General features: G+C 50.9%; 6 protein-coding genes across 6 annotated transcripts; 2 read left to right on the top strand and 4 right to left on the bottom strand.

The window, feature by feature from the left end:
* Positions 1-277: 277 nt before the first annotated feature.
* MRS44_017136 (uncharacterized protein) lies at positions 278-4230 on the top strand (the record flags this gene model as incomplete). The annotated part of the gene is made up of 5 exons (XM_065617631.1): positions 278-327; positions 412-864; positions 923-2567; positions 2616-3425; positions 3469-4230. 5 exons carry the CDS (start codon positions 278-280, stop codon positions 4228-4230), a joined length of 3720 nt encoding a protein of 1239 aa, XP_065473703.1.
* A 749-nt stretch (positions 4231-4979) lies between these two features.
* MRS44_017135 (uncharacterized protein) lies at positions 4980-6203 on the bottom strand (the record flags this gene model as incomplete). The annotated part of the gene is made up of 1 exon (XM_065617630.1): positions 4980-6203. One exon carries the CDS (start codon positions 6201-6203, stop codon positions 4980-4982), a length of 1224 nt encoding a protein of 407 aa, XP_065473702.1.
* A 1848-nt stretch (positions 6204-8051) lies between these two features.
* Positions 8052-9996, top strand: MRS44_017134 (uncharacterized protein; the record flags this gene model as incomplete). The annotated part of the gene is made up of 4 exons (XM_065617629.1): positions 8052-8980; positions 9031-9218; positions 9351-9894; positions 9957-9996. The coding sequence occupies 4 exons, from the start codon at positions 8052-8054 to the stop codon at positions 9994-9996; spliced, it is 1701 nt and encodes a 566-aa protein (XP_065473701.1).
* A 1479-nt stretch (positions 9997-11475) lies between these two features.
* MRS44_017133 (uncharacterized protein) lies at positions 11476-12890 on the bottom strand (the record flags this gene model as incomplete). Its single annotated transcript, XM_065617628.1, has 3 exons — positions 11476-11923; positions 12035-12529; positions 12595-12890. The coding sequence occupies 3 exons, from the start codon at positions 12888-12890 to the stop codon at positions 11476-11478; spliced, it is 1239 nt and encodes a 412-aa protein (XP_065473700.1).
* Positions 12891-15189: 2299 nt separating this feature from the next.
* MRS44_017132 (uncharacterized protein) lies at positions 15190-15478 on the bottom strand (the record flags this gene model as incomplete). Its single annotated transcript, XM_046281595.1, has 2 exons — positions 15190-15282; positions 15329-15478. The coding sequence occupies 2 exons, from the start codon at positions 15476-15478 to the stop codon at positions 15190-15192; spliced, it is 243 nt and encodes an 80-aa protein (XP_046127045.1).
* A 2450-nt stretch (positions 15479-17928) lies between these two features.
* On the bottom strand, positions 17929-18947 carry MRS44_017131 (uncharacterized protein; the record flags this gene model as incomplete). Its single annotated transcript, XM_046281594.2, has 2 exons — positions 17929-18324; positions 18918-18947. 2 exons carry the CDS (start codon positions 18945-18947, stop codon positions 17929-17931), a joined length of 426 nt encoding a protein of 141 aa, XP_046127044.2.
* Positions 18948-19434: the final 487 nt, after the last annotated feature.

The following is a 19434-nucleotide window of genomic DNA, read 5'->3' as shown; positions in this document are numbered from 1 at the left end:
CGAAACGCATGTGTAAACAAGGTTGTGGGTTGGCGAGCTGCTGTGGCTGATAGCGGCTCTAGCGCGATGTTCCCCAACCTAATTTCACGCTCTGACTTCCATACTAGGGAATGGCAGCCGTGCACCAGAAACCCGACACAGGCAGATATCAAGTCTATCGAGTGCAACTCAGGCAAACCTCAAGGCGTACCATGTGGCTGTGACCCGACGTAGAAGCTATATATATATATCTAGCTATATCCGCCATTAGGGGTTGGGGACGTGCCGCCACAACCGCATGTCCAAAGTCTCCGACATCCCCAGTGTCTTGCCAGGGTGCGATTGGCGGTATACACATTTCACCGGTGCTGATAGCTGCAGTTACTACCGCAGCCTTGGTAACGGTTACCCGTGATGCTCTACTGACACCAGACCAGCGCGAGACCGATCTCTTCGTGCAATGGCTCTGGAAGCTCTCGGTGTCGTCGCGAGCCTCATTGCAGTCGTCCACTCGTCGGCCAAGGTCGCTTCGCTGTGCTTCCACTACTACAGAGACACCAAAAACGCAAAAGATGACATCGACCGACTTCAACGAGAAGCCACTAACCTGAAGAAGGCTTCCGAGAGTGTCCAGCTACTACTCAAGGGTCCTAATGGCGCGAAGCTCGAGGCTTCTCAGGAGCTGATGGTTGCGGTCAAGGACAGCCTATCGCAGCTCAGAGAGCTGGAACAAGTGCTTAGCCCTGGAACAACGCGCAAGGCAATGAGCCGACTGGGACTTTGGGCCTTGAAATGGCCATTTCAGAACAAGGACATCGAAAAGATTGCCCAGGGTCTCGGGCGATGCACACTCGCTATCTCCTTGGGCCTACAAGTTGACAATACGTAAGTCGCCAATCCATGTCCACTTCAACTTATGGGAACCGACAAGGCTATAATCTAGGGCCGTTCTACTCAAGATCGACCAGAACCTACTCCATATCGATAAAAAGCTCCTCGATATCGACCAAAAAGCAGTACTCGATAGACTTCCCGCTGTTGTAGAAGCCAGCTTCGACTCCCGCGCCGAAGAACACAACCCAATCTGCCTCTACGGCACGAGAGTCGACCTTCTTCGCCAAATATCTGAATGGGCTGATGATCCTCGCGCCGAGGCCATCTTCTGGCTCAATGGTATGGCTGGAACCGGAAAGTCCACCATCTCCCGTACCGTGGCCCGATCCTTCGCCACCACCGGTCGCCTTGGCGCCAGCTTCTTCTTCAAGAGAGGTGAGGCTGACCGAGGCAGCTTGTCCAAATTTGTCACCACCATCGCCGCCCAGCTAGTCTCCAGAGTGCCCGCCTTCGCGCCGCATGCTAAAAATGCCATCGATGCCGATACCACCATCTTCGGGAAGGCTGCGCAAGAGCAGTTCAAGAAGCTCATCCTAGAGCCTCTGTCAAGGATACCTCAAGACGCTCGGAAGACCGCCACGCTTGTCGTCGTTGTCGATGCTCTTGACGAGTGCGAACGGGACGACGATATCAAACTCATCATCAACCTATTTTCTCGCATCAAGGCGTTGCAGTCTCCGCGACTAAGAATCCTTGTCACCAGCAGACCCGATCTGCCGATTCGCCTGGGTTTCAGCGCGATCACGGGCAAGTACCAGGACTTGGTTCTCCATGAGATGCCCGAGCACCTAGTTGAGCATGACATATCTGCATTTCTCCGGCACGAGCTTGCAGTAATCAGAACCAATTACAATACTTCCGTTCCCGAAGACAGACAACTACCCGCAAGCTGGCCCGGCCAATCGAATATTCAGATTCTAGTACAGATGGCGGTTCCACTCTTCATCTTCGCCGCCACTGTATGCCGCTTCCTCGCTGATCGCAGATGCGGTAACCCTGATAAGCAACTCCAAGAGGTTCTGAAATACCGAACGAGAAGCCAGGAATCGCAACTTGATGCAACATATCTGCCCGTCTTGAACCAGCTGGTCATCGGTTTGCCTATCAGGCAGCGAGAGAAGGCTCTACAAGAATTTCGAGTCATTGTTGGCTCGATTATCATCCTTGCCAGTCCCCTGCCCACTTGTGCCCTGGCGCAGATGCTCAGTGTATCTAAAGATACTATCGATGGTAGGCTAGACTTGCTTCATTCAGTCCTGAGTATTCCGCCGTCGTCCAGTTCCCCCGTCAGGCTACTACATCTTTCCTTCCGCGACTTCCTGGTGGATGTCGAGAAACGGGGGAAGAACCCGTTCTGGGTAGACGAGAAATATTCCCATGGGAAGATAGCCGCAAACTGCTTGCGTGTCATGAACGAGCGTCTTCGGACAGATATTTGTGATGTGAACGCCCCAGGAACGAGCCGGTCAGCTATCACTCCCCAGAAGGTAGATGCATGCCTACCACTAGAAGTTCAGTATGCTTGTCTACACTGGGTATACCACATACAACAAGCAAGTGATCGTGTTAGCGATGGTGAACTTGTCCACCACTTTTTAACTCGCCATTTTCTACATTGGATGGAAGCGTTAAGTCTCATGGGAAGGGCGTCGGAAAGTCTTGGTATCATCAAAACTTTACCGTCACTCCTCAACGTAAGCATTGCATTATCCACCCTGACTTTCACTGCTAACGCGACTCAGCCCGAAGGGAGTGTGGAGGTATCTAGCTTCCTTAGCGACGCTATACGCTTCGTTCTCGCCAACGTTTCAATAATTGACAAAACACCCCTCCAGATATATTCCTCGGCACTTGCCTTTGCACCAGAGAAGAGTATTATCCGATACACCTTCGAGAGCGAGATTCCTAGCTGGATATCCCTTGCTCCGGAGGCCGAAACAGACTGGAGCTCATGTTTACAGACGCTCGAGGGCCATAGCGGCCCCGTCAGGTCGGTGGCATTTTCGCACGACTCGACCCTCGTGGCATCGGCCTCGGACGATCGGACGGTGCGGATCTGGCGCACCGACATGGGTGACTGCGTCCAGGAACTCGAGGGCCATAGCCGCCCGGTCAGGTCGATAGCCTTCTCACACGACTCGAAGCTCGTGGCGTCAGCATCGGACGATCGGATAGTACGGATCTGGCGCGCAGATACGGGTGAATGCATCCAGGAACTCAAGGGCCATAGCCGCTCGGTCAGATCGATAGCTTTCTCACACGACTCGGCCCTCGTAGCATCGACCTCGGACGATTGGACAGTGCGGATCTGGCGTATCGACATAAGTGGCTGCGTCCAGGAACTCAACGGCCATAGCCGCTCGGTCAGGTCAGTGGCCTCCTCACACGACTCGGCACTCGTGGCATCGGCCTCAGATAATCGGACGGTGCGGATCTGGCGCATCGACTCGGGCGACTGCGTCCGGGAACTCGAGGGCCATAGCCGCTCGATCACGTCGATAGCCTTCTCGCACGACTCGGCGCTCGTGGCGTCTGCCTCGCAGGATAAGACGGTGCGGATCTGGCACGCCGATACGGGTGGGTGACTGCATCCAGGGAACTCGAGAGGGTCATAGCGACTGGGTTAAGTCGGTAGCCTTCTCGCACGACTCGACCCTCGTGGCATCGGCCTCGGACGATCGGACAGTACGGATATGGCGCGCCGACACAGGTGAATGCATCCAGGAACTCAAGGGCCACAGCCGCTCGGTCAGATCGATAGCCTTCTCGTACGACTCGGCGCTCGTGGCGTCTGCCTCGCGGGATAAGACGGTACGGATCTGGCACGCCGATACGGGTGACTGCGTCCAGGAGCTAAAGGGCCATGAAGGCTGGGTCAGGTTGGTGGCATTTTCGCACGACTCGGTGCTCGTGTCATCGGCCTCGGACGATCGAACGGTGCGGATCTGGCGCACCGACGCCGGGGACTGCGTCCAGACAGTTCACATTGGGTTTGTATCGCACCTATCGTTTGAGCCAGGTAATACACGCCTCCTTACCAATCTTGGCGCCATTACCGTGCCTAAGCCACTAGTCACAGAGGCATCTGTGGCATCTACTGCGTTAGTTATGCCTAGCCACAGTCGCGACTGCCGCTCCGGCTTCGGTATTACTGGAGACGGGTGCTGGATTTCCTGGCATGGAAATAACTTGCTCTGGTTGCCGGTGGATTTCCGACCAACCTGCTCGACAGTGTTGGAATCCACCATCGTCATCGGCTGTAGATCGGGAAAGGTTATTGTCATGGGGTTTTCAATCCAGGAGCTGCTGGATCTTCAGCATGGCGCTCAGTTCGGGGAAATTTGTCCGTCTAATTAAACTTTGCTTAATATGCTGGGCGCCACTGGTTGTGGCGCCGTTGCCGCATTGTTTCTGCTGCGTGTCTTACGAGTGAACTTCATGCTTCAGTTGTAGGAGAACCAAGGCTCACCACGGAGATGACATTGACAAGAGAGGACAACATCGATTGGCAAAGGCTCGGAGATTAAAAACCACATATGATCAGAGTAAACCGAAGAAGAAACCATCGTCGGATAGGACAAAATCAGGCAGCCAAATGCTGCTTGTAGAGAGCGTAAGCCCCACCACCCAGAAACCGCCCACACCCAGAAACCGCCCACCTTCACGAACATCGCTCATTTGAAGCATCATAAATAACATCAATTTTAACAACAACACAACATTATGAGAATACTAAATCTGGCATCTCCGTAATCTCCAATTGCCACTCATGAAATAGATCTGCTTTTTTCCACTTCCTGACTTTCTCTGATGTCTCTCTCGGCTTCAGAAGCTTCAACATCTCCTGACGGGCTTTATCAATATCAGGAACCTTTGCGAAGCGTTGATTGGGATCAAAGGGAACCTTCTTTCTTCTCTTAGGTCTCATTTCCTCTCTTTCTTGCCTGAAGAGTATTAATTCCCTTTCCTGACTCGCCAATGTGACGTTTTTGCGGTCCATATCCTTAGCAATTTTCCCTATGAAAAGTCGCATCGCACCATCGAGCTTTGACGCCGATGGGATGCTCTCAAGTGAAGCTCGAAGCTCTCGTGATGATGTAGGGGTCTTAAAAAAGACAAGGGGATGGCGAACGGGCCCTCTTTTGCGGTGTTTTTGGGGTCTCTGGCAATGCGGTTGTCATGGGGTTCATCAGGGGCTTTGCTATCGATACCGGCCAAAGTCCAGAGGCTTTCCAACCTGCAAGGATATTCTTGGCCGTCATCCCTGCTTTCCTTGCCTCGTAATAGCATCGTAGGAAGGTGCATTTGCCGATGGGGGTATGTGCTTGGATCGAGGAAAGCGAGGATATAAGACGACGATAACGCTGCTTGATGGGGCCAAAGACTGCAAGGTCAAGAGGCTGAAGAACATGGGAAGAATGCGGTATAAGGTAAAGGATATGTATATCGTTCCAGAAGCATTCGAACATAAACTCGTCGGTAATATGACTGCCGTGGCCGTCGATAATAAGCAGTCTCTTATCTCCCTCCTTTGCCGGCTTTGTCTTTGGGATAAATATCTTCTTGAGCCATAGCGTCGCAATCTGGTTATTGGTCCAGCCCTTTTGACTGCATGTAAAGTCCCAATCCTTCAGGAAGTCAAGGAAATGAGGGTCTTCAGGAAACCAAGACTGTTGAACTGTCTGACCTTTATATATGACCAGCGGCGTCAGGGCTTTTCCTATGGCTGAGATACACTCGATGATTGTAGTCCAGTCTGTTGAGCCGGGGTTTTGAACGATCGTACGGGTCTTCTCTGCCCTTCCTAGTACAAGGCTGTTATATCCAAGTCCCTCCATGATGCCCATTTCATCCATGTTATGACGATTTTCCTGCTTGATTTCCTTGACAACTGGAACGGCGAGATGAGGAAAGAAACCCTTAATATTCTCAATAGTTGCTCCGTTAAACCGAGCCGAATCAAGTCTCTGACCTCGTAATGTCTTTATACCTTCGTTACGGCGCAAAAAACCGTCCATCCAGTGAACCCCAATGGGTTCCTCATTGCCGTTGAGTCGGGCAATACGCCCAGCAAAGTCGATGACCTGGGCATGACTCGGTGCAAAGCCTAGGTCGTCTTGGGCTATGATCCAAGTAGCGAGATGCTTTTCCTGCTCAGCTGAGAGCTTCTGGAAGTGTTCATGACTTTCGGTGTGGCTTTGAGCGCCGGAAATGCGGCCACGGAGGGTTGATACTGGTATGCCATGTCGCCCGGCAGCAGTCCGCACGGGTACGCCTTCGCGGACTTCCTGGAGCGCGTTTTGGATGTCGATTTCAGTGTAATTCGGCATGGTGATTCTAAAAATATAAGAATTATCGCGATAGCTTTAATATTGCACGAGAAATCGCGGTCTGAAGATAATTGAAGATTGACGTGTTGGTGGGGAAAAGGTGGGCGGTTTCTGGGTGTGGGCGGTTTCTGGGTGGTGGGGCTTAGATGATGTTAGCTACTACTTCCCTTTTAGCGGTTGGAGCCTCTGAACTAAGGATAATACCGTAGAAACTCGAGAAATTCGGACTCTTGGCAAGGTGGAACTACGCTAATTTCCCCGCTCACCTTACCCAATTAGGAAAGGCGAATTGCCATCATCCGACCTCAATCCCTCTGTTCATGTTGAATTGGACCCTGTACGCAACAAGCTCACGTGGAACCCGAAGAAGGAAATTGGCCCAATTAGGCAAGAAGGAGGGGGAGCTGCGTATATCATAAGTGGCGATGACCTCAGACAGTCAGATTGAACTCAACAAGAACAACAACACAATTGTAGTCATCTTGGTGCTTTCCGACATAACGCACTCAAGGAGACGGTCTGGCCACAGACAGACAGACACAGACACACACACACACACACACTAATTGACAAAATCTTAATTGCAGGGAACGTAAGATGATACGTCCATGTCATTATCATCAAGCTAAAATCCTGCGCGTCACTTGCTGACCAGTTTGCAGTCTGGAACATTCCGCGACCGTCTTGGGCCCCAGTCTAAGACATGGAAATGATCAGCTGCGCAGTTGTGGTTGGGTAGGAGTCGCTGCGAGCCCTAAAGTCAAAAGGATGGCTTGCGGCATTGAATAGATTCCCTACCCCACCGTTTTTCCTCACACCTTCGCATTTTCCTCTCTCATCTACCACCTAGAGGCGAGGAGACTTGGCAGTATCAGAGATACATGCAAATACCGACGCTTCCGCCCTTGCTCGCCTTCCCTTTGGTTCGATAACCTAGTGCCGACGATGAAGAGGTTACAGAAACACCTATCCTGGAAGTGACCACCAACTTGGCTTGACCAGCAGCAAGGCATGGGCCGCGAACCTGCGCCATCTAACTCATCACACCCGAACGCAGACTTAGCCCGTCTGAGCGCCCTCCGGTCCTCAGATTCCTGGATGGAGTTGAAGTTTTGCATGACAGTCCAGATGCCAGAGTCGACATCTGCTTTATTCACGGGTTGACAGGGGATCGCGATAGCACTTGGACCGCCAATGGGCAGTCCGCACCCTGGCCAAAGTCTCTCCACCCGCTGGAACTCGGTGGAGTTCGCATACTCACCTACGCCTACGACGCCTACGTAGTACGAAAATCAGTATCATTATTAAATTGGCTGATTGGCCACGTCACAAACCCTTCTGAAGGGCTCAACAAACTTGAGTGCATGGCGTTGTACCACAGCCCGTAAGACATGTAATGATACTTGTCAACTGGCTGTGGCCCCGCCTCTCTTCTCCCCCCCGACTGACAAATGGGAAGGTCTTCGAAATTCTGCATGCACAGCCCATAATTGGCTGCATGCATGGTCGAGGATCCTGAAAGACACGCTAGTTCTTTTCCTTGAGGAGGGTCCTATAAATAGCCAAGACCTCACAGTGGCGTGGACGACTTTATGAAGGGTACCTAATCCGTTAACAAGGTTTACACAGCCTCATGCTTGTACATGGTACACAGATAAAAGGATCAGCATGAAATAAGGTTAACGCCGAACTGGAAGCAAGAGTTGATGCCCTTAGCTGGAACCTTCGTAACTGAGCCATCCAGTGCGGCCTGGTTGCTGTAGTTCAGGTCAGCGTATATTTATTCTCATTGACGTCGATGCCATTATTCCAACAACTTCTCAATCGAACCTTCCGATATCTCCCACCATGTACTTTAACGTGTATACTGGCGTGTGGGTCGACTATTCCCAAGGGCGAATTGCTGGTGCAACCATAACTCTGACCAGCCGAAATGGCTCAATTTTGGTGGCTGCCCTGTCCATGTTTCTCGTTTTTGTTGGAAGCCAATTCTGGAACATTCTGAGCTTTGTTATTCACCAGATGAACGCAACAGACAAGGCTACTGATATCCTGCACTGTCAGCATCAGGCAATATTTCGTAATGCCGGCACATCCATCGGTGCTGCTCGAGAACTGCTGGCGCTTCCATTCTCATGGCGACGTGGACAACCAGAGCCAAGAAAATTCTCGATGATTATATTTCGGTCATGGGCATGGGCTTTCCTTGCTATTACCAACTTCTGTGTTTGGTCTGTGGTTGGACTCTTTTCATCCGTCATTACTAAATCCGCCTCCAGCGACATTTTGGTCAGGCCAGGAACTTGTGGGATAGTGTTTGACAAGACGTCTGAAACCGGATTTTCAAGCAAAGCACTTAACCAGACCATTATTGCGGACACACACGCGCGAGCTTGCTATGGGAGCAATGGAAACCCGGCACAATGTAACTTGTTTGTTCAACCACAAATTGCATGGGCGGAAAATACGAACGCATCCTGTCCCCTCGGGAGTGGCTTCTGCTCAGCTACGCTTGAACTTGACAGTGGATACATCGACTCTCACCGTCACCTTGGTATTAATGCGCCATTGGAAAACAGAATTTCTTATCGCAGGGTAACCAAATGCGCCGTCGTCGACCCTGAGGTGGTCCGAAATTTAACAAAGGAGACTTATACCAATAAAACCGCCTACCCGGTGTATCAGTACTATTTTGGCCAAAACAAAGCTTATGAAACACCGTTTACCTTTGATTATGACTCGTACCTGGCCAACTCAGACGTTGGATATAGCATTAGGTAATTTCAGTCACTTTAATTACTTACATCGCTTACGTCTCCATTGACAGATCGATAAGTCATTATGGGGGAGATATCAAGACCTCAAGCTGGCTTCCATCGGAAGAATTCTACCTGCCACAGGCAGATCTCTCCCTTGTCTGGCTATTTCCGAATTTTATGTTCTCCGCAAGCCCTATTGACGACCCATTTTTTGGATTTCATCCAACCAATCATTCAGAGTTCTGCCAACCCGACAGTAAGTCTTCTCGAAAGTTGGTGTCCTCGAGTTAACTGGTGATAGACTTGGTAAACATCATGGCTTGCACAGATCAATATCAATTATGCAATCCAAAGAGACAAAACCATACATGCACCCCGTTAACCGCAGGCTTCCAATTACAAGATCACATTTCCAACATTGGGCTGAATCCCACCCAAAATGCCACAGGCAGGCTGATAATGGCCCTAAATGGTGCTGATGGTATTGTTTCCTCTCTGGCAGGTCGAGGGGCAGGCGCGCTGCTTGCAAGCGAGAAAGTTACTGAGTCTATACAAGGCTTTCTCCCTAGCAATCAGTGGGCTACTGAAGTTAAGAACTGGTTTGCGATCAGTTTGACAAAACTCCAGTATGCTCTTGTTGAGTATCCAACCGGTCCGAATTCACCCTTGACGGACAATCTTGCCCTGAAGACTTTGCCGATGTCAGAGTACCAGAATCTTTGCCGATCAATGAAAGTCCCGAACCCGGGGAAGCACAAGTCCTTTGCCGTCCTTGCTCTCGTTATCGTCCTTATTGGAGGAGGCATCATCATCATTACAAGCATCATTCTTGAGCCGGTCACCAATTATATTTATAGTAATTGGGTCACAAAGCACCAATTCCGGAGGCGCCAGTGGATGCTTGACGGAAAGCTGCAGCTTCAGCGAATGGCGTACGAACATTTCGGGGTAGGGTCCTGGGTTAATAAGCACACATCTATACCCGTCACCACAGAAACGACGAAGATAATTCACTACGACAGAATCTTCGTTAATATACCTTGCGCAGAGCTCGATCGGGAAGCACTTGAACAAGGCTTGATTACTAGGCGGTCGGAAAGCCCAGGACGACACCATGTGGTGATACCAACCTCGCCAGGCAACCAAGAACGCACACCGCTTCGAGAGTACCTTGCAGGGATGTGAATGAACGACACACTCCAGGGGGAATCAGCACTTAGGTTTTCAAGACCACAACCCATTCTTAGACTCAAATGTAGTTTTAATGTATGGTTTACTGTCTAAAGAATACGGAAAAACACTTCTACTATTTTTCAGAACTATCCCTTGAGTTGGCCCCCCCCCATTTAGCCTATGATAGAAGTACCAGCAATCTCTCGAGTTACAAATCGCTACATCACACTGCTCACATCCCTAAATTGACTGGCGCCTTCTTTTGTTGTAGCTCACCGGCGCTAAAGGCTTCCTTGCACTTCTTGACCTTGGCTGCCCTAATTGAAGCCCTTTGCAAGCAAGATAATCTGATTTTTTCCCTCTTCGGACGTGCTTATGTTGTGCCACGGGCGTAAATTTGTCTCCGGCTTGAAAAGTCTGCCTTAACTGGCTTTGCGGATGGAAGGTCTTAAAGACCGCGTTATAGAGGCATTCCCTCCACTTCTTCTGGCTTACATAACGCTCCTAAGCCGGCTCCCCGTGTAGCTATAAGAGGAAGCTATTCACTAGGACTATATCTAATAAGAAGGTCTAAGTAATAGCCTGCTAAGCGCCCCGGCGGATAGGATAGTTATAGCCTAGATATGACCTCCTTTGGTCGCCTCGGTCAATATGATTCATTTCGTCGTTATAGGAAGCAGCAATAGTAGGGATTGATATAAGCTTGACCGGCTTACCACTAAAAAAGCGCTGTATTTGTGACGGTCAAGGTTCCCAACGTAGTAAACCGTAACCTGATTTGGTTTATGTTGGCAGTTGCAACGGGGCGTAACGTGCTGAGCGTAGGGTGGCGAATCACGTCTGATAATATCAAGAAGTATTCTTGAGTAATCAAGTTGTATTGAAAGCTGGAGAGCTATCTAGACGTAGGAAAGTGGAAATGAGCGAGGCTATATATACTTATTCTGATTTGCCTGGTCGATCGTGGTCGAACGCGCTCTTGTTCGACCTGTTCGACCCTTTAAGGTTAAGGTTTCACTTTTGGTCGAACGTGGTCGAACTCGTTCCCGTTCGACCCGTTCGACCACACACCACTTCCACCGGGGTCTGTTTGTTCCATTCCGAGCTCCGACGTTTTCCGTTCGTATCCTGGTTGATCTTCCTACTCGTAACACTTATCATATACGTTATTCAGAAAGACAGTGCACCACTGAGGAGCTCGAAACAGTGGATCGATATAAGACATACACTAATAGAGTCTTAAGAGCCCTCAGAACTTATACGTCTTATCATAAATGACTATTTATAAGAGAAATCACAGAGATTCGTGTCATACAGCACGGGAACTCAGTAGCAGCCAACTAAGAGGACGCCGGCTTGATGGGATGAGCCCAGGGAAACTTCCCAACCATGTGCTCCTCACCCTCTACATACTCAAAGACAGGTGTGCGAGCCAGTGCCGGTGCGTTCCGATTTGAAAAGAATTTCTGAAGCGACTGCTTTGAGAGGATATGGCGGTCCACGAACTTGTGAGTTGCATCCGACCACGTCGCCGCCCCGGTGGCTTGGCTTGCACTGGCGAGGCCTGCCTTAACTGTCTCGAAGCGCGCGTGTTGGTAGCCGTCAAACGCAGCCAAGACCTGCTCCTTGGTCGGAAAAGCATCCGGGTCCGAGGCCCGGATAGCCTTGAACGCATGATACAGCTCATTAGCGAGCGCCACAACGTCGACGATGCCGTTGTTGCAACCCGCGCCGGTGCTTGGTGTGAACTTGTGCGCCGCGTCGCCGACAAGAACGATTCGGTCCCAGCTCCAATGCTTGACGACGCCCTCCTCAAGATTCACTATGCCGGCTTGGGTCCGGTTGACATAAGCGTCCTTGATCGTCAACCCGCCCTCGATTATAGGCAGGTGACCCTACCTTTCTATGAACTTCTCCTCGTCCGCTTGGTTGTACCGCGCTCCGTCTCGCGTCGGCTTCTCCATGCGCTCGTACACGCCGATGACCGAAGTCTCCTCGCCAGCAAAGAGCTGGAGAGTGCAATTGTAGCCGTGTGTTTCGCTAGCGTCTCCGGCCTTGATCGGAGGGACCGTTGGAAAGCGGACCCACATGGCGCGGTAGGTAGTGATAAACGGCTCCGCTTCATTGACTTCGTCCTCGGTGGTGGCCGGTGTTTGCAAGGCCGCCGTCCGCATCAAGTCCCTCACCCGGCTGTGGGCGCCGTCGGCGCCGACAAGGACGGATCCGGTATAGGAGGTGCCGTCCGCGCAAGTCACGCTGACGCCATCAGGGCCGGAAGAGACATCTGTGACCTTCTTGCCGGGAAGCAGCTTGGCCTGTGCCTCCGGCGGAAGGCCGTCATGCAGGGTTTGCATTAGGTCATGCCGGCTTATCACTCGTGGATAGGCACCGTGGCTACATGGGTACCGTTAGCCATAGATATCAAGAGGCTGGAAGCTGCTGCAAGCGTGCGTACTGACTTCTCCTTGAAATATGTGAACCACAGGGTGTCGCCAAGATCGCGTCCGCCATGATCGATGCGCCTGAAACGGCTCATCGGTGAGCTGACGCTCTCGATGGTGGGGAGCAAGCCTAGCTGGCCCAATACACGCAATCCTATAGGAAGCAGGACGAGATTTGAGCCGGCATCTTCAACTATCTTGGCGCGGCGCTCGAGCACGACGAAGTCAAGGTTTGCGCGTGAGAGGGAGTGTGCGGCTGTCAGCCCGACCGGGCCACCACCGACGACAATAACTCTAAAGGCATTCGGACTCATTGTAGATAGCGTAAGAAGCCGCTCTGTGGTAGTATTGTGGGAGTGCTGCTGACACAAGAAGTTCTCCGTGACGAGATAGCTTTTTGAACATGTAGAGGAGGGCTTGGATGTCAGAAGTTTCCAACGCTTGAGATGTATGTGACCAAGTGCCACGGACTCAAGTACTGAACTCAGTTTGATTAAGTAGAGATGATCACCTTCCTTGGCATGACTGAGCTCCTTTATATGCCCCTCTTCCCTCCACGGTCTCGGGGGTCTCGGGCGATCGAGGTCCAAATTGAGGTCCAGGTTGTTACGTTGGGAATGCAGACATCGTAACGGATGTGTCCACCTGCCGAGCGTCGTGACCAGCTTCGAATCCTTATCGAACAAGCACATGCCACGTATGCACTTTTCGCATGCTTTCTGCTTCGAACATGGAACTATTCCTGCACAGCTGACATCCAAGGTGCGCCGGAAACAGCCTGGCCAATTACAGGAAGCAGTGCGGCGGAATAGATTCGCCGAATAGAGTGAGGGCTGGGGAAATATGTGGCAGCGGGGGAGATTAGCCAACCATCCGGCAACCTCGTTTATCTACAATAGCTTATCTACCGCAGAAAACTGACCAGGGCAGCAGCCGCGAACGTTCCATCCTGCGGCACCGCCCAGAAGCTTGTGATTTCCAACCCATCCACCCAGTTCTCATTGGATATCTACACACACACACATACACACAATTTATTTCGCCCGGTGGCTTCCAACCAATAGTGCACAAGTTGCTATTGTATAAATCCATGTCCTAAGCTTTGTCAGGATCTCGTAAAAGCCCAATAACGTCCACTCGGCCGGAGATATGCAACATGATTGACCCATTCACATCCATCGCGCCATGGAAAGGTCACCTGGTAACGCCCTCCGATGCCCCGGAACAGGGATAAGCGCTAGGATCGCTGCCAGCCCCAGACCCTCCCTCTGCCCCTGCCCCTGCCCCTTGCTCACTTCATATGGAGTGGTTTGCGACGCTCAAGGAGGCCTACAGGGCGTGGGCAGGGGCTCACGGTTACCCCGCTCTTAGTACTTCTCTACGATCGTGGGCTCTAAACTGAAGCTTTCCCGAGAAACCACCATGGAGGAGACAGGGAAGATGGACAAGTCAAGATCAAGCATGCTTTTACTCAGTTTTTATCATTATTTATTGCATACCGCATAGCCTTCTCCTTGGCCAAGCTCCGTTATCATGCTCCCTTTAAATACTCCACCTCGTATCCTACCTTGACCAGTTCGCCGCCGGTGCCTATTTCCTCATACCGAGTCTTGAATTCTACCACCCGCGATATCTGTAGCTGTCACCTGCACTGGCAATGGAAAGCTTTCATTCTGTCGTGCTCCGTTAGTGATAGCCTTGGCACGTCTTGATGCGGGTCCTGACTTTCTCATCCTCCGAAAGCGGCAAAGCTTTGCCAGTAGACTTGAACTCATATTTTTCGCCCTTGCGACGTATACATATATAGACTTGAGCCTCATAATCCTGATAAAGCTGGAAGCCGTTGTTCTTAAAAGTACGCCATCTCTTCTTAAGGTTTTCATTGCTTCGGTCCCTCTTGGTCACCTTGGTATTTCCCATGGCAATTTCAGTACTCGATATAACTTGTAGGCATCGATACTATTCCGAGGTCGGATTGACTTCAAATTAGATAAGTTCTTATGAATTCCCGGTTGAAGCCGCAACTGAATATGCGGCCTGTCCTAGTTCCTCTTCCACAGGTGCTTGCAGGGGTGGTTGCCCATGCCAGCTCATACTCTCATCATTCTAGCGACAACCAACGTCCCTATTCTCACAATTGGCTTCCTCGAGCTCATGCGCCGTCTTCCGAACAAACGATAGGGCATATTCATCATGAAGGCCATGACCCCACTGCTCTATCCTACGTTGTCGGGATATGGCCAATCCTAGTGGTATTTGATATTTCCACTTCGGTCAATAACTTCAATTTTGCTGCCGCGGTGTTTGCTCTTGGATTAACTACGAGGCGGAGTAAATTTTGGTATTTAACTTGCACTCAGATAACTGGGATAGGGAACTAGTAGCTTATGCCCTTAAGGCTAACTATCTATAACATTCCTCTAATTTACATCGATATGTATAAACATGAAGGGACCGTAACTCATGAAAGCATGAAAAATCAGAAACCAAGACTAAACATCAATCCAGAAAGTCAAGTAGCAGACAGTAAGAGACAAATATTGGATCGGTCAAGAGATGATTGAAACCGCGTCGCGGAACCGAACATAACTATCGACCAGCCTCTGAGACGATCTAGGGGTTGTAGAGGCGGATGGGAACGCAGTAGGGGGAGTTGTTCTCCTTGTTGAAGGCGCAAGTGGTCTCAGGAGGACAAGCGCCAGCGACCTAGGCTGTCAGAGTCTATAGCAAATGTTGCAAGTGGAGGACTTACGACCCAGGTGCGGTCGACGTTGCAGACCTGCCAGCCCGTGGCGTCGGGAGTGCACGAGTAGGTTCCAGGAGTGCAGCCCTTGGGAGTGGGAGTGGCGGCTCCTAGGGTAGCGAGGGCGGCGACAAAGACGGCAGTGAGCTTCATCATCATGATTGCAGAGTTGGAAAGTAGAGTTGAAAGTTGGAAGCGAGTGTTTGTAGCGGGAGTGAGAGTCTGTAGTGGGAGGCTTTGTTTGCTGAGTTGTGATGATGAGGATGAGAGATGGCTTGGGGGGACGAAGAGGTGATTATATACTTCATGTCAACTCTTAGCTGTATAGTTTATTGTTACCGAGATGGCTTCTATCCATCTGGCCTATGTTACCACACGAGCTGGCGTTGGGTGGTGTGGGGGCGACACCCTCCATCGGGACTCGGCCTTGCCTTGACGACATTCTGTCATTTTGGCAAAGACCGGAGAGATAGCTAGCCCCAAAACCCAGTGCAGATGCTGAGGGCCTTTGGTGTAATGACTCTAGGAGGCCATGACATGAGGGGTGATCAACAGGGGTTAGTCTGCTACAAATGTTGCAATGTACACAGTGAGCTCGCAGTAGCATCATGATCTTGGCTGACGATAGCTAGCTTCGTATGCGCCGTCTAGTGGCTATCGGCAGCTAGCTCACATACCTCAGTCTCTGGCACCCAGAAATAACATGACCTTTCAAACATCGGCCCGAGCCTCAATGGCAACGTTACGGAAGAACCAGAGTCCTGGGGGGCCATCAAACTCAATTCACTCATCACTCTGGCTGGCGAGAGCATCACTAGTGAATCGTGCAAGCGTACGCGTCTCATCCAATGGACGGTGCCACATGCTTGGACATTAGCGATTACCCAATTGGGTTGGTCGCCAGCCAGGGCTGTACTAGCAGAACTCAACACGACGCCACGAACACAGTACCAGGGCATCCAACAGCGGCTTTGTCAACTGTAACTGGCTCTGCCGGCTTGGGAATCATAGTAATTCGACGTATGCGTGCCATCTTGCACGCAGGACTGAATGTACAAGTAGTGTAACTGCCAGTCCTAACAGCACTTCGCAATAGCGGCGAATTTTTGCAAAGGTTATTAACAGACGTCAAAACTGAACGACCTAAAAATAGGTTTCACTGTTCACACCCTTGTTAGCACTGGTACAGACTGTACCCCGCAACAACACCACACCCACGGTTATGGCAGAGCCGCTTATTCGACTGTGGCTTGCAAGCCCCCTCTTCGTATTGCCCAAAGATCCAACGTTTGGGGCCGGGTAAGCCGATCGGGGCTCCAAGTTTGGTCAGGGGAGATTTCTGTTGTCTGACAGATTTTGTCTTGGCGATCCTTGCGCGTTTGACAGAGGCTATGAAAGATACGGCAATTCCAGTGATTTCGTTGTTTCTAGAGATTGGTACTATCATTTGAATGTTGATAAGTCCTATCGTGAGCCTGATGGGTAGCATCGCAGCTGATTATGAATTCATGTCGATATGTTTTATCCGATCTAATGATTCCCCCTTGGGACGCTGTACGACGAGCCTAGACATCATGGGGACTCGATGCATAGACCCTCATTCGCCAGTTGGGAGTGGAAGAGGCGCATAATATCACCATCTTATTCCCAGAATTCTCGCCACCGTTAACAAGCCTTCTAGTGTCCTGTCATTCTAGACCCTGTCCCGGTTTAATGGATCTCGAGCTCATCTCACGTCATCGGCTTCTCCCGTGCCTGGCTCCACACCTCCGTTCCGCCAAACCTGTGATCCATTCACCTGTGGAGGCGGGAACTCCGACGCATCCATCTCGGCTGAAAGCCAACGGTCGTGGCGGCTTACGAGAGATTTGGAAGCCGTTCATTGTCGATATGCCTGAATTTTGAGAGGTGAGACCCGGTCAGTCCGTTTCTTCTAATATTCTTGGTTTAAAGTTTCAATTGACCAGAGAGGCGCCGTTGAATTAGCTACTGTGAGCCTCGAGAGCAAGGGTGATAAAAGCTCCTATCCTTGCGGACAATAATGAGAAAACTTGTAATGGATCAAGCCAAGGAAAGATTGAGCAACACGTATCTCGGCGAGAATTAAGTGTAGCAGGGTTAACCTCCGCTATGCTGCAACAATGCTACTGCCACGGGACTTTGCTGAGTCCCGGTCTGACTTGGGCTTTCGAACGGAATATTCGCTATCATGGAAATGTCTCTGTAGGAACATCAAATGCTCGTTGGCACGTCAGATGAAAAGACTTGAAGCCCTCAACATCGTTCATTCTAGAGAAAGTCGAAGGTCCCTGGCCCTTGTTGATTTCTTAATTGATGCTCTCGAAGTTCAACTATTTCAACACTGTCAACTACCAATCCAAGTCTATTCAAGAGCCTTGTACCAACTCAGAGTCTAAACCTCCCCCTCTGTGTCACCATTCCACCGATATTCGCCACGTATGGCGCTTGAGCCCCAGAAATGAGTGATCTCCCCAAAGGCTGATTTTGCCAGAAACCTGCCTGTTGTTCCAAAAGTTGACACCGAAAGCTCCGCTGGCCGGGTTGTAGACATCACGGAAACGTCCAGTCCTCGCATTGAAGACCGAAAGCTAGTTAGCAGCAGCCGTAGACGTGTCGATGTAGACTGTTACAGAGCTGGCTGTGGACGATACCCACGCATAGTCGACGCGTGTTGTATCCCTGGCCCCTCTGATGACAGGGTTGAGATATCGGTTGGTAACGTATTGGATGCTACCAGCGACAGGGTTGATGACAGGGTTACCAACTGAAATGTCCACGTCGACTGGATTCACGCCGTTGCGCGTCCCGGGAGATGGGATTTCCTGGAAGGCGATGAGGGAGCCTCTGACCTGGAATGGCTGGTAGTTTCCCTGGCCGCGGCAGTCGAAGATGATTTCGCACTGAATGTAGCTGAGATCGTATGCGCCCTTCTCAACACTAAAGTCTTGAGTGTGGAGTGAAAAGTTGAAGATGTTGAGGTCGGGCTGATTCACGACAGGTATCGAGTCGACATCAAAAAGCGAAAAGCGAGTTGGAGGAGAGGTGAGGCCCAAATGCAGCTCAGCAGAGGCAGGAGAAGAAACAAATGCATCGTCTTATGGTTAAGTGTTTCTCGCGGTGATTGTATATGTTTTGACATGCATGTATGAGGATAGCAGCTGACACGAGATGGGTGATGCAGAATTTGGACCGGCGGAAGACGAGCGATATATACTCGAAGGCTCGTTACGGCATTATGTCCCGAGGAAAAGGTCTTGCCAAAGAAAGATGTGCCGTATTTCTCTGTCGCGCTAAGCTAAGAAGTGGCGCTTCAGTTGGCAGCCTCAATGCCGGAACTAACGCTCGACGGGCTCAACAGAAGCGGTATGAAATAAGGCTGATGGCCAAAGAGGTCAATTGGGTCGAACTATCGATGAAAGTCCTAAAAGAAACCGTAGGCTGGGGTTCAAACACTGCTGTACCCTCTTCCGTGCACTGAAATTTAGGTGTAATTAGGAGGAAGACCGGGAATAGCGAGGACCCTGAGCCGTTGATCCCCGCCTGTTGATGTTGCTGGGGCTGGAGTCACATTCCTTACCCGTTCCATCACCCACATATGGCTCTTCATCTTGTTAGCCTAAGGACCGAATCCAGTAAAGGTGACGTTCCTGTTAGCTTCTCGACTCAGGAAACCGTGCCATGAGGCTACGCGAAAGACAGACGACAAGGTGATGAAGGTGGCTCCCCCTTTGAGACTCATGGCCAAGCTTCTTGAAGTTGTGCAATCGCGACTCGGCTCTTGAGAAACCTCCGTTGGAAGACAATGGTGGCTGTCATGGCGAATGTCATCTCCGCCCAGTCCTTGCGCATCGATTGGAAAGCAATATGTGTCTCAAATTTTGAACGAGACTAATCTCCATACCCCAGAGGCGCTGGAGACTGAGAGCCGGCTCCCCGGCTACCGACACTGTGTTCGGGGCAACCGGCAGCTCAATCAGACCAAGAGTATCTCACAGGTTGCTTGCTTAAGCGTAGGCTCCCTTAGTCTTGGCCTTGTCATCTCTCACAAGCAACTACGTATGCGCTGGCCCTCAGGTTTCACTGTTCTATGTTGC

Source organism: Fusarium solani, assembly GCF_023522795.1.
Source record: "Fusarium solani strain SB1 chromosome Unknown bctg00000013, whole genome shotgun sequence".
In the NCBI taxonomy this organism is placed as follows: domain Eukaryota; kingdom Fungi; phylum Ascomycota; class Sordariomycetes; order Hypocreales; family Nectriaceae; genus Fusarium; species Fusarium solani.
The sequence above is the reverse complement of the archived record's forward strand: the minus strand, read 5'-3'. Positions and strand labels throughout refer to the sequence as shown.